This window comes from Stegostoma tigrinum, chromosome 43 (genome assembly GCF_030684315.1).
Source record: "Stegostoma tigrinum isolate sSteTig4 chromosome 43, sSteTig4.hap1, whole genome shotgun sequence".
Classification (NCBI taxonomy): domain Eukaryota; kingdom Metazoa; phylum Chordata; class Chondrichthyes; order Orectolobiformes; family Stegostomatidae; genus Stegostoma; species Stegostoma tigrinum.
Genome location: NC_081396.1, coordinates 3,193,567 through 3,219,269, shown reverse-complemented (window position 1 = coordinate 3,219,269; position 25,703 = coordinate 3,193,567). Strand labels below are relative to the sequence as shown.

Genomic DNA, 25,703 nt, shown 5'->3' with positions numbered 1-25,703 from the left:
TGTGAGGACTCAATTGCAAAATTTCCCTCTCTATACATAAATCGTTTCCAGACTATCACGTAAATACTGTCTTTCATTTCTTCCTTCACCAATTGGTTATGAGGAGCATTACAACAGGGTCTGGATTAATACTCATTAAGGTTAACCTTATAACCCAGCAGGACAAACCTTCGTTGCTTAATTACCAGCCTTGTTAATCCCACTGATTGAAACTATATCCCTGATAATGACGTTCGACAATTGAGAGTTTATCACATATTTGAATATGATAGGCAATCACTGATTAGCTGTTTGTAATAAAATACAAGAATTCATAAATGTCACTGCTTCAATTTTTGTTGTTTGCTGACAATCGGAATGGTCTGAGCATTAAATATAATGTATGCATTGCTAACAAGCACATGCATACCTGTTCTAAGGTGTGAATGTTGTTACAAAAGGCTCTGGATTAATATAAACTGACATAAACTGGAGAACAGTGATTACTCATGCAGCCTAGATTTTCATCAACCGACACAGTTTCTCATGCAGGAATTCCTGATTTAGGCCCTAGGTTAAAGTAAACTATAACCTGATCAACTGTAGCGATAACTGTTGTAGTATTAAGTGTGACTGGTGCAGTACAATTGAGATAAACTCATACGTGTCCAAATGAAATCCAACAGAAACAAAATTGGTGTCTTTTATTGGTTCAGATCGTTCCCAGAAAAATGGCTTTTTTTATCACTGCTTTATTGAATATCTGATTAATCTAACCAGGCTGTGCATCAGATGTCAAATCCAGAATCTAGTGATTTTGAAATTAGATTCAGAACTACAGGTTGACCATAACATTGGCTAACACCGCTGCTGTTAACCTTCCAAATGCTAATAACTCCAACACCAACTTCAATAATGAAATTGTATTGATTTAGATTGATTTGAGTGAAATTCCATGAATAATGGAATTTGACAGGAGAATAAGGCCATTTGGACCATCCATTCAGCTGTTTTAAACAACTGACCAAATATTCCACATCTCCAATCTTTCGCTGTAGCTTTTAAAAAATTATTTTTCGAACAGTTTCCTTTTCAAAGTTCCAATTGAATTTGCTTCCTTCAGTCTTTCAGGGAATGCATTCCAGATAATATTGACTCACCAGTAATGATGTGTTACATTTAAAAGACAATGATTTGGAAGCAATATCAATACTAGAGGAAATTCTTGGGCACAACGCAGGCCCTTTATTTATCTGGATGGAACTATTCTCATTGCAAAAGTTATCTATAGATCCAATTGTACACCACCATCTTCAATTTTACTACAGATTTAACTAAAGAAATTTAAATGAGTTTGGTCAATACATCAGGGCTTTAATACAAATAGGTTCAATTGTGGCAAAACTATCAAGTGCCATTTTCAGGCGTGAAAATTAAACCTGCTGTTTCAGTCAAACTAGATCAGAAACACACACATCTATGTGTTTCAGATCTCCAACATCTGCAACTCTTTGTTTTGTACTCTGAAACAATTCACAGTTTTGAAACCAACGTCTGATTTTCCAGCATGTTTCCAGCATTCATCATTATTCTTCCTGACACATTTGCAAGGAAGCTGCTAATCTGTGTCTAGCACTCCGAACCAAGGAAGAGAACGACTCAAATCTATTTCTAATGCACTTCAACATTGAAATTACGATAACAACTGTAAGTGAAGAGAGATGGCAAAGATGAAAGCCCCATTTGTCACTGTCAATGTGACCCTCCTGGACTGTACCCAAGCTAAAGGGCTGTTTCTGACATGTGATCCTCTTCCCAGATTGTCCTTTATAATCCAGGCAGGTGATGTTAAACACTCAGGTGGCAAAGACAGAAGTTACAAAAATGTCTCAAGAAAAGTTGACTAATTTTACATTTTTGCACAATATATAAACCTATCAACAAATCAGGATCATCAGAATGAACAGATTCCTGGATGTGGTCAGCAGCATCAGCAAGTGCAGAATTCAAACCTTGCATTTCTAATGAACTCACTGGTGTGTTTGCAGGTGGGCTGGCTGAATGAATCCCCACCCACAAGCATTACACGTGAATGGCCTCTCACAAGTGTGAATTTGCCGGTGTTTTCATCAGGTTGGATGACTGAGTAAATCCCTTCCCACATGTTAGATAAATGAATGGCTTCTCTCCAGAATGAACTCGCTGGTAATTCATTAGATTGGAGGATCGAGTGAATCCATTTCCACACACAAGGCAGATAAAGGCTTCTCTTTCATACGAACTTGCTGATGTCTCAGAAGGTTACACAAACCAGTAAATCCCTTCCCACTATCAGAGCAGGTGAAAGGTCTATCTCTTGTGTGAAGTTGCTGGTGTATCAGAAATTTGGGTGAATTAATGAATCCCTTCCTAGAAAAAGTTCAGGTGAATGGTCTCTCCCCAGTGTGAATCCGCTGGTGATACAGCAGGCCACATGGACGAGTGAATCCTTTCTCACACACACAGCAGGTGAATAGCCTCACTTCTGTATGAGTATATTGGTGTGACAGCAGGTCCTGTTTTTTTGCTTTTAAGGCTTTTCTCGCAGTCAGAACAATTAAAAAGCTTGTTATCAGAATGAGCAAATTGGCATTCCTGAAGATGGGATGACTGAGTGAATACTGTCCCACAGACACAGCAGGTGATTGGCCTCTTCCTGGTGTGGAGACGTTGATGCGTCATCAGACCCTTTCTGCAGCTAACCCTTCTCACAGTTTGGACATTTAAACGGACTAAGTTGGTGAGTCACAATGTGTGATGATCGATCAAATCCCTTTCCACACACAGGAGAGGTGAATGGCCTCTCCTCAGTGTGAACTTGCTGATGTGTCAGAAGGTTGCACGAATGGATAAATCCCTTCCCACACACAGAGCAGGTGAATAGTCTCTCCCCAGTGTGACTGAGCCGATGAATTTCCAATTGAGATGGGTAATTGAATCCTTCCCCACAGCCACCCCATTTCCACCATTTCTCCATGGCTATATGCCCTGGTGTCTCCCCAGTTTGGATGATCAGTTGAAGTGTCACCTATACATGTGCAGTTTCTCTTTGCTACAAATATGTGACACTTTTCTTCCAGGGTGTGTTATAGAACAGTCTCCTTCAGTTATGTTTGTGTGTCTTGTTGCCTTTCCAGTCTGACTGACGTTTGATATCTTCTCCTTTTGACATAACTGAAACCATTTCTCCTTCTATTGTCAGAGACTGCTGACATTCAGAGTTGAATGGATTCTGTCAGATGTAGATGTGGCACTTGGTTTGAATTTCCAGTCTGCAATCCTCTTCCAATGCCTTGTAAAAAGAGATGACAAAAGTCCTCACTATCAGCACAGGACAGAAAATCAGAGCAGCCAGTTGCAGTTTCCCTGAAACATTTCCTGTTCTCCCAGAAATCTGATCCAATCAAACCAAAATAAGTCAAAATGAGTAACACTGCATCAAGAGATACAAAGAGAGCCTTCCTAACAAAGTCAGAAGGTTATTCCCAAAATCTATGAGACAATCCACACCCAGGCTAGACAGTATCTGTGGAAACTATCACGTGGCCTCTCAAGTAAATAATAGTGCCCAAGGACTAGGAAACCAGACAAACTAAAGCCCACCCACTCAATTGAATATCACGAAGCTGGAATGTAAGTGCCCTGCTCCCTGTGGATGTAAACTTGCATCTGCAAATGTAAACTTCTTCCCAGGGACAAGAATCCAGGACTTCCAGATTTTTTGGTGTATATAATAAGTATTGATATACACTCCCCGTCAACCCCCCAGCACCAGCATTTCCTCCGTGGTCCCACATCCTCACTGCCTGCAGTTTACAAAGGTTATTTGGAATATGGGAACAGGAAGAGGCCATTCTGTCACTCATGACCCTCAATGACAGAAGAGCTCTGTGACCCAACTCCACTTACCCAGGTATTTACTTTAATACCAGCTCTTCCAGTCTGTTACAATCTGATTTAAAAACTTTTCTTTTACATCACATCTTCAGATCGGAAAGTGTCCTGACATATATTTTAGAAACATCAACTCACAGGGGTGATTGGTGAGCAGGGCTGGGTATGGGAAAACACACAGTAAGCAGAGATTTGAACGATCCCATGCACCCAGGTGTGAGGCTAGTCAGGAATGCATTGCAATGGTCAAGTCTGAAGACAACACAGGCTTGGATGAGGGTTTCACCAGCAGATGAGCTGACATCAGGTGGCAACGAATAAGAGAATTGAAACGTCTGGGACTATTATTAGTATTACATGTGGTCAGAAGGTCATGCTGCAGTTAAATATATGCCAGAGATTGTGAACTGTGTCTTTCAGTTTCATAGTTCCAAAGGAGAGGGTTGGTCAATTCAGAATCATATTTTTGTAATGACAATTCAAGACCGTGGCTTTGATCTCGGTAGTTTTTAATTGGAGGATGTTCCCCCTCCTCCAATACTGGATTTGGGATAATTCGTTGGATCACTAAGTAACAGTGCAGGAAAGGAGATCAATGGCTGTGAGGGTGGAGCTCAGTGTTGTCATTGGATATGTGAAAACTAACGGTACTTCCGGCTTACGTAACCGAGTTGTAGCTGAAAAATGACGAGCGAAAGATAGATCCAGGGTGGCTCATTGGTTAGCACTGCTGCCTCACAGTGCCAGGCTCAACTTCAAACTTGGGTAGTGATAATGGGAACTGCAGATGCTGGAGAATCCAAGATAATAAAATGTGAGGCTGCATGAACACAGCAGGCCCAGCAGCACCTCAGGAGCACAAAAGCTGACGTTTCGGGCCTAGACTCTCTGATGAGGGGTCTAGGCCCGAAACGTCAGCTTTTGTGCTCCTGAAATGCTGCTGGGCCTGCTGTGTTCATCCAGCCTCACATTTTATTATCTTCAAACTTGGGTAACCGTCTCTGTGTGGTTTGCATGTCTCCCTGTAGCTGTGCGGGTTTCAACATCATGTAAAAGTGAGGTGGATTGGCTATGGTAAAAAATGACCTAGTATGTGAAAGTTAGGCGAGTTAGCCCTGGGAAATCCCTTGTGGGGTGAGGGGGATGGAGTGAGTTTGGATGCGGTGTTTTTTGGGTTGGTACAGACTCAGTGGGCTGAATGGCTTCTTTCTGCTCTGTAAGGATTCTATGATCCTCAGGGGGACACCAAGTCTAAGGAAAGGAGGTGGAAGTTTGTGTGGTAATTTGCTCAAACATTGGAGGTGAAGGGATTTTTTCAGGATAGATGACGATGTGGATTTCAAGGTGAGGGAGAGAGAATCTTTAACAATAACAGTGAACATGGACTGATCATCAGTTCAGTGGGAATAGAGTTAACAGACTATAGGTTGGGTCTCACAGACACAATGAGCTTTGTCAGAGAGAAGCTGGAGAAAGTTGAGAGTTCAGGGGTCAGACAGGAAGGAACTATAGAGGCAGTTTTACCCAGTGAGGCAGTGGGAGGAAAGGAAACAGCCAATCAAATTTTCTCAATCTCACTGAGAAAGCAGGTCCATGATCTCCACACACTTGGTGTTGTTGGTGAGGATGGAAGAGATTGGGAGAGGGGCTGCCCTTCCAAACTAACCCACTCAGAACAAATGTGTGAGAGATACAAAATTAACTTCACACATTGCGTTTACTCACAAAACTGGTTTATATTATTCTGGATAAAACTAAAATAGTTAAAATTCAGCTGGAATTTATTAACCAATGAACATGGTTCAGTCCTGGACATGACTAACAGCAATGCCCAACTCGTCGTTACGTGTGAACTTGTTGGTGAGTCAGCAGGTGGGCTTTCCAAGTGAATGCTTTTCCACACTCAGTGCAGGTCAGCGGCCTCTCCATAGTGTGAATTCACTGGCAGACAATGAAATCAGATGAATGCTTGGACCCAGACCCACAGTGAGATCATCCGAATGGTCTCTCCTCAGTGTGAACACATTGATGGGTCATCACGTCCTGAGAACTTTTAAAGCATTCCTGAAGGTCTCTCTTCAGAGTGAACTCACTTGTGTCTTATGAGGTGTGATGACCCAACAAATCACTTCTCACAGACACTGCAGTGAACAGGCTCTTCCCCAATGTGAATTCTGTGGTGCACAGTGAGTTCAGGTGATGCCTTGAATCTTTTCCCACAGTGACAGCACCTGAACAGTCTCTCCTCAGTGCAAACTCATTGACGGGACAGCAGTTCGTCATAGCACTTTGCAACAGGTGTGCATTTAAAAAGTTTCTCTTCATTATGAACTTGCTGGTGGGTTGTCAGTTGGGACAACTCAATGAGTCCTTTCCCACACTCAGAGCAAGTGAACAGCCCCTCCCCACTGTGACTGTGCCAACGGATATCCAGTCAGGCAGGGATTTGAATCCTTCCTCACAGTCCCCACATTTCCATGGTCTCTCCCCAACGTGACTGTACATGTGTCTCAACAGGCCAGATGAACGGTTGAAGCTTTGTTCACACACAGACCACGCATAGGGTTTCTGTTCTCTGAGAAGTGTCCTTGTTCCTTCCAATTTCAAAATCCAATGACATTCTGGCTGTGATAAGTCGGACACCTCCATTACACACTGTGGGCCTGTGATCCCTGACTGTAACTCCTCCTCCTCTGGCACCCTTTGAAACTGTTTTTGAAACAGAAACTAAAAAGCAGTGAGAGAACGCCCTCAACAACACAAAGGCAAGTTCTGACATTGAGCTGAACTGAATATGGTAATTTGATGGGCCAGCGCTGAGAGAAATTCATCATGAAACCTGCCAGAACATTGCAAAAACACAACTGGCTCATTAATGTCCATCAGGAAGCAAAACTGCACCCTCACCACTACCAACACCACGTCCCCCCGACCCTGCCCCAAGCCTGCACATGGACAAGACAGAGGTGACAGTGGGAAACAAGAGAAATTGCACATACTTACAACTTGACCAGCACCTTGAAAAGAATCTCCCAAACTCTCCAGCTTCACTTTCTAGAAGGGCCAGGGTAGCAGATGGACGTGAACACTATCACCTCCAAATTCCATCCAAATCTCACACCATCCTGAGCTGTCAGACATCCAGAACTGGACAGGCAGAAATATCCTCCATTGAAACTGGAAAAATGAAAACAGCTGCTTCAGTCTCAGTTATAAACTCAACTTCCTAGTCCACAACATCAACGCTCTCTCCTGTAACTATCTAACGCTGAAACAGTCTGATCAGAACAATAGTGTTATGCCCGAATTAAACTAAACAATATAGTCACAACATCACCGAGATGGTCTACTACCACAGTGACATCATCAACTAGCCCTGAGTCTCAGCAGATCTGGTTTTGATTCTGCTCGATTCTCTTAGTATCGCGAGACTTAGCCATCTTCCTGCACTCATAAATGGAGGCCATGGACTTGCGGTATTCTCACTGGATGATAATGTAGTAATAATGACCTGGTAATGTCCCAGGGACCCAGGTTAGATTCCCACCAAAGTACATGGGTTAATTTGAATTCAATAAAAAATCAAATCTAGAATTAAGTAATGATGACCATGAATCCGCGGTCAATTGTCAGAAAAACTCATCTAGTTCACCAAAGTCCTTTCTGGGAGAAAAACAACATCCTCACCTGGTCCAGCCTGCATGTGACCTCAGACCGACAGCAACAGGGTTCTCTCTTAAACTGCCCTCTGGGCAATTAGTAATGGGTAACAAATGCTGGTGTAACCAGCAACACCCTCATCTTGTGAATGAAATTAAGAAAATCTTCCCAACTGGCCTCACGGTAATTTTGAGGTGATCCAAAATACAGCTGCTTGTGTTCATACCGGCAATAGGTGCATCTGTGTTTCCAGACTTGGTTGTAAATTCAGCAGATGCTGAAAATCTGATACAACAAGAGAAAAATAGTGGAAATAATCAGCATGTGAGGAAATAACCTGAGAGAGAAAAAGAATGATATTTCAACATGAGCCGAATAAGTTACAGGTAATAAAAATTGTGCAAAATGTCACTGTCTACATAAGCTCAGAGGCAAAAAATGCACCCTAGTGGAGGAAAAGCAGTTTCAGGTGAAGGGAAATTAAATCCGGTATATTTGTAGCACCCTGTTGGGGCAGTGGAAACTTCATTTAGATACAATCTGCAGAAACAACAACAAAATATGAAACACGGTTAAAATACAAACATGGTTAGAGGCAGTGAGCTGATCAGGGAAGGCAGAGGTGTGACAAAGCAATGGATGGATATGGATTTGGATCCGGATCCACAGTAAGGGAGCCTGACCAGCTCCAGAAATGTGGAGGAGGAGAGTAGAACCAAAACTTCAAATTGCAAACAAAAGCTCAATAATTTTAACCTCTGATACAATTTCATTGTTTTCAATTTTAAAATCCCTGGCTGGATCCATATTCTTGAGGAAAATCAGAGACACTGGAGAAAAATCTCACGATCTTCAAATCTTTTAACTCCCCAGAAAAGGATATCATGAATGTCAATGACAAACAGAATTTGAGAGGAGACAATTATTTCCATTGGTTTGAGTTTGTAATGTGTAAATCGTCCTGTTCCCTCCCCTGCAAGAAGACTTTCTAAATTCCCTGTCTTTCAGTCCAGACAGAAATATACAATATGACCTTTCTGCCTCCTGAGTGAGGATGTCTTGCACATAGTCATTTATAGTGATGAAGGATGCTGTAGTTTGCAGAGAGACATAGATAAGCTGCAGAGCTGGGCTGAGAGGTGGCAAATGGAGTTTAATGCAGACAAGTGTGAGGTGATGCACTTTGGTAGGAGTAACCGGAAGGCAAAGTACTAGGCTAATGTTAAGATTCTTAGTAGTGTAGATGAGCAGAGAGATCTCGGTGACCATGTAGACAGATCCTTGAAAGTTGCCACCCAGGTTGACAGGGCTGTTAAGAAGGCATACAGTGTTTCATTAATATAAATTTCTTTTATTAGTACAGGGATCGAGTTCCGGAACCAAGAGGTTATGCTGCAGCTGTACAAAACTCTGGTGCGGCCGCACTTGGAGTATTGTGTACAGTTCTGGTCACTGCATTATAAGAAGGATGTGGAAGCTTTGGAAAGGGTGCAGAGGAGATTTACTAGGATGTTGCCTGGTATGGACGGAAGGTCTTATGAGGAAAGGCTGAGGGACTTGAGGCTGTTTTCATTAGAGAGAAGGTGGTTGAGAGGTGACTTAATTGAAACATATAAAATAATCAGAGGGTTAGACAGGGTGGATAGGGAGAGCCTTTTTCCTAGGATGGTGACGGCGAGCACGAGGGGGCATAGCTTTAAATTGAGGGGTGAAAGATATAGGACGGATGTCAGAGGTAGTTTCTTTACTCAGAGAGTAGTAAGGGAACGGAACGCTTTGCCTGCAACGGTAGTAGATTTGCCAACTTTAGACACATTTAAGTCGTCATTGGATAAGCATATGGACGTGCATGGAATAGTGTAGGTTAGATGGGTTCGAGATCGGTGTGACAGGTCGGCACAACATCGAGGGCCGAAGGGCCTGTACTGTGCTGTAATGTTGTGTGTTCTATCCTCAGTTTCTTTTCAGATGGCAACCCGTCAAGCCCCCAGGTTTCTCAATAATTTTTCTCATGGTAGAAAACAAAAGCATCTTTGGAAATAATGAGCTGTCAATGGTCTGACAAAACTAGGAAGTTATAGAAATCAGTATGAGCAAAGACAGTGTAGAAATCAAGGTGACTAAATTACAAGACTCCTCCTGAGTAAGGAGTTCCATTTTAGGGTTTTAAAAACTGAGCTGTAGAGAGTGGTTCCTTTGATTCCAATCTTCCATAGATTAATTGAGACACTGACAATCATTGTTCCCTCAACAATTCATCCATTGATGTAAGACAGATAAGGAAAAACAAGCTGAAGAATATATGTCATTCATTAGGCCAGAACTCAAATCCTGCGTGCAGACTAGTCACTCCATTATATAAAGTGCGTAGTTATACTCAATCTCAGCAATATTTCCAAAGGGCTAAACATCCTGGAATTCCCTCTGATAGGGAGACCCACAATGCCCTACAGCACAGGGGCTATAGCCGTTTAGGAAGGTATCTCATCACCACCTTTTCAATGGAAACTAGGGGTGGGCAATATGCGCTGGTCCAGCCAGTGATGCCGCCTTGCCACACATTGTGTTCAAGCCTCATCTGCCACAGAGGTGTGTCATCTCATGCCCAAATTGACTGATGAAAAGGAAATATGTAATTGCATTGGTGAGGGGATATTTGGTCGGACTGGAAAGTTGCAGCTAGGAGGAAGGGTTGTTGAGGCTGAGGTTGTCAAGGCTGAGCCCCTGAAACAGAGGTAACCGGGGTAAGATTAGATTGAGGTGTATTGATTGGAACAAAGCCAGGCAGGTGGCCCTCACAGAATACGAGTTCCCCAGTTGGGGCTGTTAACCTGGTCCAGTTAGGGAGCCCTGGTTAACAAATAAGAACAAGAGTATCAGACATCCTGTTCAGTGTGAGGGAGCTGGATCACATGTCAATAAAGGTTGACTTGCTGACAGGAAACCAGCCTACCTATGTCATGTTCTTTTAAAAGGTGTCCAAGGTTGAGAGGGTCCTCGATAGACTGGATGACAAAGAGCTGTTTCCCTCAGCAGGGAGCTCAGTGATGGGGCAAAGTTGCGGGGGGGAAGAAGAGAAAGAGGGGTGGAGCAACAGGGTGATAGAGATTCAAAGGGATTGGTGGAATGACTAGAGGAGGAGGGAATGGCTGAATCCTCACCCAATCCAATCTGGTATCTCTGCTCAGAAAAGGCATTGTTGCTCAGATTGGAGGGTTTGAGCTTGAAGGAGAGGTTGAACAGATGGAGCTATTTTCTCCGAAGCGTCAGAGGCTGAGAGCAGATCGTTATAGAAGCTTAAAAAATGCACGAGAGGCAGACATGGGGTGAATAGCCAGTTGTTTTTTTTTCCTCCAGGGTAGGGGAATCCAGAACTAGAAGGCATAGTTTTAAGGTGAGAGAGGAAAAAGCATTAAAAGGATCTCAGGGGCAATTTTTTTTTCATGCCGAGGGTCATGCATGGATGGAATAAGCTGCCAGAGGAAGTGGTGGAGGCTGGTACAATTATAACATTTAAAAGGCATCTGAATGGTTCAATGAATAGAAAGGCCTGAGAAGTAAACAAAAGGTGGTGATAGAGCCCAAGGAGGGAAGAAAACAGGGGAACAGACAATGAGTCGTGTGAGGAAAGGTCAGTCGCGGAGAATGAATAGCTGCTAATGCGGATGTGGTAGCAGCCTGTGCAATGACAAGGCCAAGATAATAAAATGTGAGGCTGGATGAACACAGCAGGCCAAGCAGCATCTCAGGAGCACAAAAGCTGACGTTTCGGGCCTAGACCCTTCATCAGAGAGCCTACTGTGTGGGCTTTGGAGTGAGGACATGGGAGAAGGTACTCCAGTCCTAAAATTGTAACTTTGAGTCCAAAAGAGGGCAAAGTTCCCAAGTGGAAACTCAGATGTTTTTCCAGCTTGCACAAAGCTTCCCTGAAACCCCGCCCCTTACTCACTCCCATTGGCTGGAGGACCAACCGCACACGCTTTTGGTCCAACAAGGTGAAGAGCTAGATGAACACAGCAGGCCAGGCGGCATCAGAGGAGCAAGAAAGCTGACGTTTCGGGTCTGGGCCCTTCCACGTCAGCCTTCCTGCTCGTCTTGCCGCCTGGCCTGCTGTGTTCATCCTGCTCTTCACCTTGTTATCTCCTCCGATCTCGCACGCGTTTGGTCATCCAGCCCCGCCTCCTGTTTCCTATTGGCCCAGAGCTGCTGTCAATCAGCCTTGTCCCTTGCGGGATGCCGCTTGCACAGTTCGGGCCCCGCCGTTGCACTGAAGCGGCTTGCATTGCGTTGTTACCTGGTGAGGGTCCCTCGGAGGAACGGGGCGTGTGTTGACTGGATTCAAAAACACACCGAGACGAGAAGCCAGTCAATGCCGAATGAAAGCTACTTTTAGGCGCTTAACCTGACGGCAGTTTCCAGGATGTTGCTCACAACCGCCATTTTCGCCGGACCCGAACAACATAGCGCATGCGCGACGCTCATTGGCCTGTCAACGCCCTCATTCACTCCCATTGGTTGGAGGACGACACCGCCCCTCGTTTACCTCCATTGGTTGGAAGACAGCCACGCCCGTCATTCACTCCCATTGGTTGAAGGGACAGTCACGCCCCTCGTTCGCTCCCATTGGCTCAGAGATAGCAGAGGGCGAGGAGCAACAGAGCGGGCGGGGGAGAGGAGAGGTTTGACCTGATTTGAATTGATTAATTATCATCACATGGACCAAAATAGAGTGACATGCATTGTTTTTGCTGCTATCCAAACAAATCCTACTTTACATAAGTATATAAGGGTAATACAACAGAATGCAGAACAAAGTGTTAGAGCTACTGAGTAGGTGCCGAGAAAGAACAACTGCAATGTATGAGAGGCCTGTTCATAAATCTCCACACAGTTGGGAAGAAGCTGTTCTTGAAACTGTTGGTACGTGTTTTCAAACTTCTGTACCTTCTGCCTGTTGGAAGAGGGTGCATGAGAGTATAACCAGTGTGGAAGGGATCTGTGATCATGTTGGTTGCTTTCCACAGACAGCAGGATGTGTGAACAGAGTCAATGCAAGGAATGATTCGCGACTTTTATGATTGACTACGTTGTGGTCACAACTCTGAAACCCTGGAATAGGTCTCAGACTGTGCATGGGAAGCTCACAGTCCCCTCCAGTTACACTGATTCTGCGACTGCAGGGCTTTACATCGGATTAGGTCCCGGGTTTACAGCCACCATTGTTCTGCAAGGCAATGGGATGACCATTGGCCAGCAGTTGGCCAGCATTCTTATCGGGGATCAATGGGCAGTGGAGTGACTGTTCCACAAGCTAAGTAGTGTTGTATTTCTGGTCACTTCATTTTACAGAAAGGATCCAATCCTCTTACTAGAACATAGAACATTACAGCACAGTACAGGCCCTTCAGCCCTCAATGTTGTGCTGACCTGTCATACCGATCTGAAGCCCATCTAACCTACACTATTCCATGCACATCCATATGCTTATCCAATGACGACTTAAATGTACCCAAAGTTGGCGAATCTACTACCATTGCAGGCAAAGCGTTCCATTCCCTTACTACTCTCTGAGTAAAGAAACTACCTCTGACATCTGTCCTATACCTTTCACCCCTCAATTTAAAGCTATGCCCCCTCGTGCTCGCCGTCACCATCCTAGGAAAAAGGCTCTCCCTATCCACCCTATCTAACCCTCTGATTATTTTATATGTTTCAATTAAGTCACCTGTCAACCTTCTCCTCTCTAACGAAAACAGCCTCAAGTCTACACTTGCTCCCACACCTCCTCCCTCACCCCTATCCCAGGCTCCAAGATGACTTTCCATATTAAGCAGAGGTTCACCTGCACATCTGCCAATGTGGTATACTGTATCCATTGTACCCGTTGTGGCCTCCTCTACATTGGGGAAACCAAGCGGAGGCTTGGGGACCGCTTTGCAGAACACCTCCGCTCGATTCGCAATAAACAACTGCACCTCCCATTCTTTAGATGACATGTCCATCATGGGCCTCCTGCAGTGCCACAATGATGCCACCCAAACGTTGCAGGAATAGCAACTCATTTTCCGCTTGGGAACCCTGCAGCCCAATGGTATCAACGTGGACTTCACCAGCTTCAAAATCTCCCCTTCCCCCACCGCATCCCAAAACCAACCCAGTTTATCCCCTCCCTCCACTGTACCACACAACCAGCCCAGCTCTTCCCCTCCACCCACTGCATCCCAAAACCAGTCCAGCCTGTCTCTGCCTCCCTAACCTGTTCTTCCTCTCACCTATCCCTTCCTCCCACCCCAAGTCGCAACTCCAACTCCTACCTACTAACCTCATCCCACCTCCTTGACCTGTCCGTCTTCCCTGGACTGACCTATCCCCTCCCTACCTCCCCACCTATACTCTCCTCTCCACCTATCTTCTTTTCTCTCCATCTTCGGTCCACCTCCCCCTCTGTCCCTATTTATTCCAGAACCCTCACCCAATCCCCCTCTCTGATGAAGGGTCTAGGCCCGAAACGTCAGCTTTTGTGCTCCTGAAATGCTGCTGGGCCTGCTGTGTTCATCCAGCCTCACATTTTATTATCTTGGATTCGCCAGCATCGGCAGTTTCCATTATCACTATCACAGCTCAAGTCCCTCAGCCTTTCCCTGTAAGACCTTCCCTCCATACCAGGCAACATCCTAGTAAATCTCCTCTGCAATGTAATTGAACCAGAGATGTGCAGGTGAGATTGACATGATTGTTTTCCTGGACTGGGAGTAAATGCAGCTATGTGGAAAGATTACATTAACTGTAGGGAGATAGGAGGAACTGTCAATGCTGGAGAATCTTAGATAACAAGATCTAGAGCTGGATGAACACAGCAGGCCAAGCAGCATCAGAGGAACAGGAAAGCTGACATTTTGGGTCTAGTCCCTTCTTCAAAAAGGGTTCGCAGTAGTGTTAAAATTGTTACAGAGATAGTAGGAACTGCCAATGCTGGAGAATCTGAGATAACAAGGTGTAGAGCTGGATGAACACAGCAGGCCAAGCAGCAAAGCTGATGTTTCAGTCTCGACCCTTCTTCAGAAATGCCCTTCTTCTGAAGAAGGATCAAGACCCCAAACATCAGCTTTCCTGCTACCCTGATGCAGCTTGGCCTGCTGTGTTCATCCAGCTCGAACATCTTGTTATCTCACATTAACCGTTGGCTCTTTTTGAACAGAGAAGGCTGAGGGAAAATGTAATTGAGAAGGTCCTGAACAGAGTGGCAAGGAGCCACTTACACCAGCAGAGAATCCAGTGACTAGGGAGCATGGTTTTGAAATGATTGGTAGAAAGATTAAATGAAAGATTAGAAAAAGTATTTTCCCCAAGAGGACTTTTGTGATCTGGAACTCACTGCCAGAAACAAGAGGAGGCGGAAAAACTCAATTTATGCATAACATGCCTGATTTGGCAAAGCTACAGGCCAATTGGTGGTAAGTGGGTTGGGGCTGGTTAGCTTATTTTCCAGCCAGTACAGATGTAATGGCCCAAGCGGCCACTTTTTTATGTCTCAACCTCTAAATGACTCTGTGAAGCAGAGCCAAAGTCAGAAAAATGTTCTTCTTTTCCTGCTTTTCTATCCTGGGCTGATAGTGATGATTTTTGTAATCTCTCTTTGCAGGGCATTGCATTGAATGTCTTGGGAAAACAAAACACTACACAATCTGATGATGACCTTGATTATTCAGGCTGTGGATGTTATCGGCCTTTGATTGTCAGTGTATTTCTGCAGGCCTTTGCTATTCTCAGTTTATATGACTTATCCTCCCACTCTCTACATACTTGTTGAAAATTTTAAATCAGAGTCTTGTAATCATTTTACTGTCTGCTAATGAGAAGCATTTCTTTATTTTATCCAACTATCTTTAACTTGCACATCTCACGAGAAATCTTCCTCCAGTACAAAAGACAACTGTTCATGATGACTCTGTTCCCTGTTACTCAGCCAATTTCAGATCGATGTTTTTACCCTTTCTTTTATTCCTTTTGATTTAGGTTTTGCTCATTGGGCATTTTCAGAGCATTTATCAAATAATTTTTGCCAGTCCATGTTCATCCAATCAATGAGATTATCATGATCAACACCCAATCTTATCTCATCAAAAACTCAAGAGATAGTCCATCACAATTTTCTGTTGACAATTCTAGCTTTCTTAAATGAATGTATTTTTCTTCAAGTGCTTCTCATTTTGTCTGATGTGATCATTTCTAACATTTTTTCAAAGCACTCAGGTTTAACTGACTGTCCTGTCAGCAGCAAATTAACTGATAAAAGGTTTCACACGTCACAATAGAGGAAAGTAGTAATGGGGATGTAACAACAACAAGAAGTATCCAGATGAGCCATGAATAAGACAAGGTAAAGGCAAAATTAGGTTGTGATAGTGTTGATCTCGATCACACTTTCAGAAACTGGCAGAACTGCTTTTTGTACGCCAGATTTCCAGCATTTTGCTCCTGCACTTGTTCGGAGTTCTTCGGACTGAAGGGATCAAAGGGTGTGGGGAGAAAACAGGAACAATTGCCTCATTCAGTCGTTTATCTCCCCGCTGTACCTCTTCTTTTGTACTTTTGTGCAAACACTGACTTTAATGTTAGGTTAATCCAAGAGGTTACTTGGTAACGTTTCTCCCCAGCTATTGGCTCCACAAAGAATCAGGTTAGTTTCTCCCAACTTCACAATCTGTGTATGTTCTTCTGGTTTCTCTCTCACTACTTTTTATTTTCCATTTGAAAGGTTGATTTGCAATTAGTGGAGCCATCTGAAACCACACCCAGGTCTGAGAAGCATCCTATTTATTGGAATTTAATCCTAATCGCATTATGGGTTCAACTCACACCTGGAGGACTGCAGTGGTTCAAGAAGGCAGCTCACCACCACCTTCTCAAGGGCAACTAGGGATGGGCAAGAAATGCTGACCAGCCAGCGACGCCCACATCCCACAAATTAATTTTTAAAAACTGTATTATCCAAGTATTGTGAACGTGGAAGGAACAAGTGCTTTCAGCACTGGGAAGAAACAGACCTACTCTGTGTGAAAGAGTCTGCCAGCATTTATCTGAACTGACCAAACACTACACAGTCGCACAGGAAAAATACTGTAGGAATGTGCAGGTTGCGGGAAAGGATTTTTTTACCCATCCCAGCTGGAAACTGACCAACGCAGTCAAACTGGGGAGAAGCCATTCACCTGCTCTGATTGTAGGAAGAGATTGGCACAGTCATCAAACATTCTGACACACCAGCGAGTTCACACTGGAGAGAGACCGTTCACTTGCTCCAGCTGTGGTAAAGTATTCACTCAGTCATCCAACCTGCTCACACACCAGCGGGTTCACACCAGAGACAGATCAGTCACTTGCTCTGTGTGCGAGAAGGCATGCACATTGTCATCCACTCTCCAGATGCACCAGCAAGTTCACACTGCGGAGAAACGGTTCAGCCGCTGCCAATGTGGGAAGAGATTCATGCCATCATCCTCCCTGCGGAGACACCAGTGAATTCACACTGGGAACAAACCATTCATGTGTGGGACAGCATTCACTCCATGTGTGGGACTGTATTCACTCTCACAACTGACCTGCTGAGATTCCAATGAGTTCACACTGGGGAGAAACCCCCATTCACCTGCTCAGTGTAAGGGAAGAAATTTAGTCGAGCAGCCAACTTGGTAACACACCAGTGAGTTTGCGCTGGAGAGAGACCATTCACGTGCTCTGCTCGAATGCCAACAAATTCATAAATAACCACAGCTAAAGGATGGTTTCTCTTATTCACACCAAGGAATGAACAACGATTTTTGACAATTATAATGTTAATAAAATGTATATCTGGAGGACATGGTTTTGTAAATGATCACAACATTGTTGTATGTGCACACATTCACACTGGGTAGAGACTGGACACCTGTGATGTGAAGTAACAACTAGAACTGTTGGAGAAAGTCAACAGGTCTGGAAGCCTCTGTGCAACACATTCTGAAGAAGAATCATTGGAATGGAAACATTGAGATAACAAGGTGTAGAGCTGGATGAACATAGCAGGCCAAGCAGTATCAGAGGAACTGGAAGGCTGGCATTTCTTCAGAAATGGGGGAGGGGAAGGGGGTTCTGAAATAAATAGGGAGAGGGGGAGGCGGATAGAAGATGGATAAAGGAGAAGATAGGTGGAGAAGAGACAGACAGGTCAAAGAGGCGGGGATGGAGCCAGTAAAGGTGAGTGTAGGTGAGGAGGTAGGGAGGAGACAGGTCAGTCCAGGGAGGACGGACAGGTCAAGGGGGCGGGATGAGGTTAGTAGGTTGGAGATTGGGTGGGGCTTTAAGTGGGAGGAAGGACAGGTTAGGGAGGCGGGGATGAGCTGGCTGGTTTTGGGATGCAGTAGGGGGAAGGGAGATTAGTAGGGGATTAGTAGTTTGTAGGGGATTACCAACTAACCTCATCCCATCCCCTTGACCTGTCCATCCTCCCTGGACTGACCTATCTCCTCTCTACCTCCCCACCCACACTCACCTTTACTGGGCTCCATCCCTGCTTCTTTGACCTGTCTCCTGTCCACCTATCTTCTCCTCTATGCATCTTCTATATGCCTCCCCCTCTCTCACTATTTATTTCAGAACCCTCTTCCCCTCCCCCATTTCTGAAGAAGGGTCTAGGCCCAAAGCGTCAGCCTTCCTATTCCTGTGATGCTGCTTAGCCTGCTGTGTTCATCCAGCTCTACACCTTGTTATCACAGATTCTCCAGCATCTGCGGTTCCTACTGTCCCGGAATGGAAACATGAACTGTTCCTCCATGATGCAGCCAGATCTGCCGAGTTTTCCAGCACTTTGTTTTTACAAGCACCTTGAAAGACCCTTCTTTATTGATACGATAAAGGTAAGGGCCAGTCCAACCCTCCTCGACTCAATAGGAATTTGCTTTAACAAAGAGCTAAAACCTTTGGGATTTCAGTATTGCAACAATAACATGATTTAATATGGATTGATGAAAACAAAATTTTTAAAAATCCTAGAAAGCTGAAAAGAACAAACATGTGGATCGGTCCCACATCATTAGGAAGTGATGAATTAATGGAGACAGTTTCAGGTGAGAATATTTCAGAACGAACACTTCCCAGCACAAACACTAACCCCGATCACACCCTCTCCTGACCAATCAATGTGTGTTGTGTATGTCGTTGTTTAAAAAATGAAGTTAACATTTTGTCAATCTCCCCCATTGGTCACAGTCTTGGTGAAATAGAATTTCTAGCTCAACTTGGATTGCGAAACACTGTTTTATCTCTACCAATGTAGGGGAAACTTGAGGCGACAGGTTCACTTCCAGTCAGGAACAGATCACAGTTTTATACTCATCTCTGATTTGAAGCATATTTCCAGCATTCACCATTGTTCTTCCTGTGACTCTAAACCCTGTTGTGAACGAGATTCTATTCTGTGTCTCGGAGCTCTAACCCATGGAAGATGGTGGCCGGGACACATTTTTTACACACCAGGGCTTTGCTGTCAGAGAAGGCAGACAAGAAACACCAAAGTGCCATTTGTCTCTCTCAGTGTAACCCTGAAGGAGTGTGTCCTGGCTGAAGTTCTGTTGCTGTTGTGCAATCCTCCCTGAGCTCCAGGTGATATTAAATACTTGGGAGAAATACGACAGTCTTCACTGACACGTTTGAAGCAAAACTGATTCATTTGACAGTTCTTGAGAACGTTAAACTCCAGTCCAATATAAGAGGTTCTTGGCATCATCAGAAACAAACTCCAGTTGTCAGAATAAAAACATCAGAAAGTTACAGCACATACCAAGGCCAGTTGGCCCATCATGTTTGTGTTGGCTGAAATAGAACTATCCAGGCTGATCCCATTCTGCTGATATCAGACCATAGCCCCGATTTCAACAATAACATTATATTTTTTTTAAATAGTGTGGGTTTCTTCCTGTACCTCCTCCTCAGGCTGAGAGTTCGATCTCCCCACCATCTCTGGATAAAATTAGTTCTCACCTCCGCCTCTTTCTGTAAAGTACTTTAAATCTAAAACCTCCAGTTACTGGCCTCCCTCTAAATGAATAACTCTTTCCTATCCACTCTCTCCGGACTCCTCATTATCTTATCATTTCAATTAAATCTCACCTTGGTCCTCTCTGTTCCACAAAAAACAACCCCAGGCTATCCAATTCTTTGTCCAAGCTAAAATTCTCCAATCCTGGAAACGTCCTCATTAATTTCCTTTGCACTGTCTCTGATGCGACCACGTCTATCCTGGAATGGGGGACCAGAGCTGAGTGCAGTACTTTAGCTCTGTTCGAATATGCGTTTTCATCAATCACAAGCACTATGTCCCTGGCATCACAGGTGGGCAAGGTGACAAAGAAGCTATTTGGCACGCTTGCCTTTGTTGGTCAGAGCACGAACTACAGGAGTTAGGATATCATGTTACAACTGTACAAGACATTGGTGAGGCTACGTTTGGAATACTGCATACAATTCTAGTCACCCTGGTATAAGAATGATGCTATTAAACTTGAAAGGATGCAAAAAAGATTTACTAGGATATTACCAAGATTGAAAGATTTGAGCGAAAGAGAGAGGCTGGACTGCCTCGTACCTACTTCCCTGGAGTGTAGGAGGCTGACGAGTTGATGTTACACAGGTTTATAAAATCATGAGGAACACAGATAAGGTGAATAGCCAAGGTCCTTTTCCAAATGTAGACAAGTCTCGAACTAGAGGGCATGGGTTAAGTTAAGAGGGGTGAGGTTTAGTAGAGTCCTGAGGGACAACTTTTACACACAGAGTGGTTCGCATTTGGAACAAATTACCAGAGGTACTGGTAGAGGTGTATACAATTATGACGTCCAAAATGTTTGGACAAGTATGTGGATAGGAAAGTTATAAAGGGATATGAGCCAACCGAGACTAATTCAGTTTAGTAAATCCAGTCAGCATGAATGAGTTGGGCCAAAGGGCCTGTTTCTGTGCTGTCACTCTCATTATCCTGGTTTTCCCACATGGAAATGGATGTGCACTTGTGGGACTGGGATACACTACTATGTGTTTGTTTATTAACTAAACCGAAATAAACTTCAGATTAAAACCAAGAATGACTCATTAGCTACTCACCAATCAACTTCTTCCATTACACAGAATTCATCTTATTTAACAGGAAATTAACCAAAATGTTTTTTCTTAATTATTGTTATTGAAACATGGCAGATTTTAATTTGCTGAACACTTATTTTTACTGTTACAATCGCTTGTAGTTAGATTTATCTTTATCCACTACATGTGATGCATTCAACACTGACAGTAATTAGATAAATAAATTGATTTCAGTTGATGATAATTAATATAGTCTCACTTTCTAGCTGATTAAAGAGATGACCAGAACTCAGTACTCCATCTGTGCTCTAACTAACATTTTCTAAAGTTTCAGTTCTTATTTTCGAGGCTCAACCAAATGCCTCACTGATCTCCTTACCTGCCTGTCCAGCCACCTTAAGGATCTGTGGATGCCACTCTGAGTTCTCGATGTGCCTCGACATTTCTCAGTATCCAGCCAGTTACTGTGTATTTCCTTTGCCCTGTTGGCCGCCTTCCCTCCCAGATTCATTATCTCCAGAATTAATTCCATGAGCCATGTTTCTGTCTCTGAGTTCTCTATTGACATCATACAGTCTACAGCTTTATTCCATACTGGCTACCACAACTTCTTTGCTATCTACAAATTTCTTCATCACAGCCTCTACATTAAAGTCTAAATCCTTGGTATATTTCACATAACTATGGAACCCAGTGGGAATGAGCAGCCAGACAAGGTTCAGTCCTGGATGCAATTAACAGCAGAATCCAGTTGCTGCTCTCCTAGGTGAAGCTGCTGGTGTCTCAGGAGGTTGTGTGACTGAGCGAATCCTTTCCCACACAAGGAGCACATGAACGGCCCCTCCCCCGTGTGAATTTGTTGATGTTTCAGCAGATTCTGTTTACTTTTAAACCTCTTTTCGCAGTCAGAACACTGAAAAGGTCTCTCATCAGTGTGAACAAGTTGGTGTGTGGTCAAGTGGGATGATTGAGTGAATCTCTTGCCACACAGTGAGCAGATGTATGGTCTCTCCCCAGTGTGAACTCGCTGGTGAATCAGAAGGTCGGATGAATCAACAAATTCTTGTTTGCAGTCAGCACAGGAGAATGGCCTCTCCCCAGTGTGAACTCGACGGTGTCTCAGCAGGTGGGATAATCGAGTGAATCCTTTCCCACAGACAGAGCAGGGGAATGGCCTCTCTCCTGTGTGAATGTACTGGTGTTTAAGAAGATGCTTTCTGCTTTTAAATTTCTTCTCACAGTCAGGGCAGCCAAAAGGTCTCTCATCAGTGTGAACAAGTTGATGTGTCAGAAGGTAAGATGAACTAGTGAATCCCTTCCCACACACAGAGCAGATGAATGGTCTCTCCCCAGTCAGAGCACGTTGGTGGTTCAGCAAATCCTTTTTACTTTTAAAGCTCTTCAAACAGTCTGAACATTTAAAGGGTCTCTCATCCGTGTGAACAAGTTGGTGTGTCAGGAGATGGGATGATTGAGTGAATCCTTTCCCACACACTTTGCAGATGAATGGTCTCTCCCCAGTGTGACTGCGTTGATGTATCAATATATCCTTTCTGCTTTTAAAGCTCTTCTCACAGTCAGAACATTTAAACGGTCTCTCATTAGAATGAACCTGTTCGTGAGTCCGGAGGGTTGACAAAGCATTAAATCCCTGCCCACACACGGGGCAAGTGAATGGCTTCTCTCCAGTGTGAACGTGCTGGTGTGTGTAGAGGCTGGACGACTGAGTAAATCCCTTTCCGCACACCGAGCAGCTAAAAGGTCTCTCCCCAGTGTGTGTGCGCTGATGAGTTTCTAATCCTGATGGGTAACGGAATCCCTTCCCACAGTCACCACATTTCCACGGTTTCTCCATGGTGTCAGTGTCCTTAATTCTTTCCAGGTTCAATGATTGACTGAAACTGATGTCCACAGACAGATCACATGGACAAGTCTCTCCCTGTTGTGAATGGTGTAATTAATTTTCAGGCTGAGGAACCAATTAATACTCTTTCAAATTATCCCTCGAGTCTGTGTGTCTCAGTGCTTTTGCAGTCACACTGATGATTTGCTCAGAGATATGCATTTCTCCCTGCACATTCGCAGGCCAACAATGCCCACATTCTGATGAATTGAGTGAGTGTCAGATTTTGATGTGATGCATTTTTTCACCTCCTGGATGTAAATACAACCTTCTGAATAGCCTGCAAAAAGAGTTTAAAATGAAATAATCAGAGTATGAAATAAACAAACAGGCTGTTCAGTCCAATTACTCTGCTGATTTTATGTCTTCCCTTCCATTTCATTCATCTCATCTCAGTTTTCTGACTTTTTTTGTCATCCCTTTTTCCTCATACCATTCTAGTTGACTTTTGAACACAGTTTGCTGAATTCCATTTTAATCATTCCAAGTGAAGAAATTTCATTTGGAAACATTCTCTACATTTTCGCCCCGTCCAAAACACTGATCATTTTAAACTGATAAGCCTTCCTCAAAGGCTCCAATGGCTGCATTATTTTAAGTTTATAAACCCCCAACTGCGTGGTTGCAGAATGGAGACTGGGAAGAGAAACATTTCTCCGGATTGCAGGTGGAAGATCCTCCCCTTCTCGCCTCCTAGAAAAGGAGCTTATAAAACCCATTTATGTCAGTCCAGCTTCCCCCTAGTAGCTCACTGTCCCCGCTCTTCACAAACTCCGACACCGGGAGCTCCTTCCCCCGGCCTTTGCGGCCACACACCCTGTTCCCAAAGGAAGTCGCACCGTCCAGCTGCTGGCTCCATCGCTCCCTCCGCCCGGACCGCATACTCAGCAACCGGACTGCGCATACTCCAAGCACTCGGTTTGCGCGTCACACGCCTGGAAGATAACTAGGGGACCTTCAGCACCGCAAGGGATGGTGGGTAATGATACCGCCATTCATCCGACCTAATTGTAGTTTCAGAGATAATGGGAACTGCAGATGCTGGAGATTCCAAGATAGTAAAATGTGAGGCTGGATGAACACAGCAGGCCAAGCAGCATCTCAGGAGCACAAAAGCTGACGTTTCGGGCCTAGACCCTTCATCAGAGACCTGTTTCGAAATTATGGGATAGAGACGAGGGGGAGGAAGTACAAATAATAAATGAAACAATTTGTACATAAATCCAACTTCATGATTTTGTTTTCATCATCCATCAATAAGGAAGAGAATGTGAATATGCGGAGGAAGAATTCACCATCCCAACAGCAGCAATGAGAGAAGAATTCAAAACTACAGTCACATCTGAACTCAGCAGTGTCTCAGTGGATTGGATGAACAGCCCATGCATAGAAGATAGAAACAGCTTCTGTTTGGTGTTATTGCAATGATCTTGTAACCTTCTCTGTAAACTTTCAAACAAAGTAAATACTCACATTTGTGGAGCATCTGGAAAGAAGAACGAAGAACAATACAGCAAAGGAACAGGCCGTTCGACCCTTCAAGCCTGTGCTGACACATTTTGCCACTGCATGTTAAAATAGTCTTTAATTTCAGGATCTGTATCTCTCTATTCGATTCTCATTCACATCTTCATCCAAGCGTTTCTTGCTGCTATTGTGTCTGCTTCCAACATCTCTGGCAACACATTCTAGGCATTCACCTTTGTGTGAAAGCCTCGCCTCTCAAATCTCTTTTAAACTTTCTACTTCGGACCTTGAACCCATACCTCCTCGTAATTCACCCCTCTATCCTGGGAAAAAAAAACCTCATACTTTTCACTCCATCCATGTAATTTCCAACCATATAAACATCTAGCAGATCGCTCCTCAACCTTCTGCAGTCTAGTGAAGAACCCAGTTTGTCCATCTTTTCTTCATACACTGTATCTAAAATCACTCATTCCAGGCAACATCCTAATAAACATTTTCTGTCACCTCTCCAAAGCACTTACATCCTTCTGGTAGTGTGGTCGTGTGTTGTGTGCAATATTCCAAGTATAGCCTAACTATAAATTCTATAAGACTGCACCATAACTTTCCTACTCTCATACTCAGTGTCATAGAGTAACACAGCATGGAAACAAGCTCTTCTGTCCATACTGGTCCTTGTTGACCATAGTGTTGTCTCAGCTAGTTCCAATTGCCCGTATTTGGTCTGTATCCCTCTAAACTCTTCTCATCCATGTACCTGTCCAACTTTTTTTTTCAATGTAGCTATTGTGCAAGCCTCAACCTTTTTCTCTGGCAGCCCATTCCACATACACACTACTCTCTGCGTGAAGAAGTTGCTTTTCAGGTCCTTCTTAAATCTATCCCCTCTCATGTTAAACCTATGCCCTCCAGTTTTCAATTTTCCATCCCTGAAAAAAAGACTATATGCGCTCATCTGTATCCATGCCCTTCACTCACCTGGCTGGGCTTATTTCCCAAAACCAGGTCCAGAAAAGCCCTTCTCTAGTTGAACTGTTAATGGTCTTTACATATTCTGTGCCATCCAAGATCCTACAACAAAATGAATTTCAGTCAATGTAGGAGAAGTTAAAGTCAACCAATACAACACCTCTGTTTATACATCTTTCCAAAATCTGTCTATATATTCTGTTGCCCATCTCTTGCTGGCTGTTTGGAGGCCTATAGTATATCCCCAGTACTGTGATTTCACCGTTCCTATTCCTGAGTTATATCCATATTGTTTCACTGCACGAGTCCTCTGGTGTATCCACCCTCAGTACATCTGTGAGATATTCCTTTACCAGCAATGCAATTTCTGCACTGTTTACCTCCCTTTCTGTCACATCTGAAACATTGAACACCTTGGACATTCAGCTGTCCCTCTTTCAGCCAAGTCTCCATAATCTCAATGATGACATAGTTCCAACTACTAACCAAATCTCTGAGTTCATCTACCATGCCCATTATGTTTTTTTCACATTGAAATACATGCATTTCAAACCACCATCCCCGTTCATTTTCAGCAGCTTGTTCCTGTCTGTTCCTGTTCTTAGACTTGTTTGTCTTGGTTTCTACCTCCCCCTAAATTTCTTCATCTACTGCCCTATTTTTCTGGTTCCAA

At 43.9% G+C, this 25,703-nt stretch overlaps 1 protein-coding gene across 12 annotated transcripts; it reads right to left on the bottom strand.

Moving 5' to 3' along the window:
- Positions 1-657: 657 nt before the first annotated feature.
- LOC125449104 (gastrula zinc finger protein XlCGF26.1-like) lies at positions 658-23,477 on the bottom strand. Of its 12 annotated transcripts, none has more exons than XR_007246822.2 (5): positions 23,431-23,477; positions 21,068-22,871; positions 7,600-7,857; positions 6,912-7,089; positions 658-3,310 (listed from the first exon to the last, which is right to left on the bottom strand). XR_007246822.2 is itself a non-coding variant. In XM_048524745.2 (2 exons), the coding sequence occupies exon 2, from the start codon at positions 22,541-22,543 to the stop codon at positions 21,407-21,409; it is 1,137 nt and encodes a 378-aa protein (XP_048380702.1). In that variant the 5' UTR covers positions 22,544-22,871; positions 23,431-23,477; the 3' UTR covers positions 18,849-21,406. The 12 variants fall into 12 exon arrangements, 1 of the variants encoding a protein (XP_048380702.1); XR_007246818.2 differs by having other exon boundaries at positions 6,916-7,089; XR_007246824.2 differs by having other exon boundaries at positions 6,930-7,089.
- Positions 23,478-25,703: the final 2,226 nt, after the last annotated feature.

Excerpts from the sequence above, each read along its gene's own strand:
- LOC125449104 (XM_048524745.2), bottom strand. The coding sequence starts at position 22,543 with ATGGAGAAACCGTGGAAATGTGGTGACTGTGGGAAGGGATTCCGTTAC.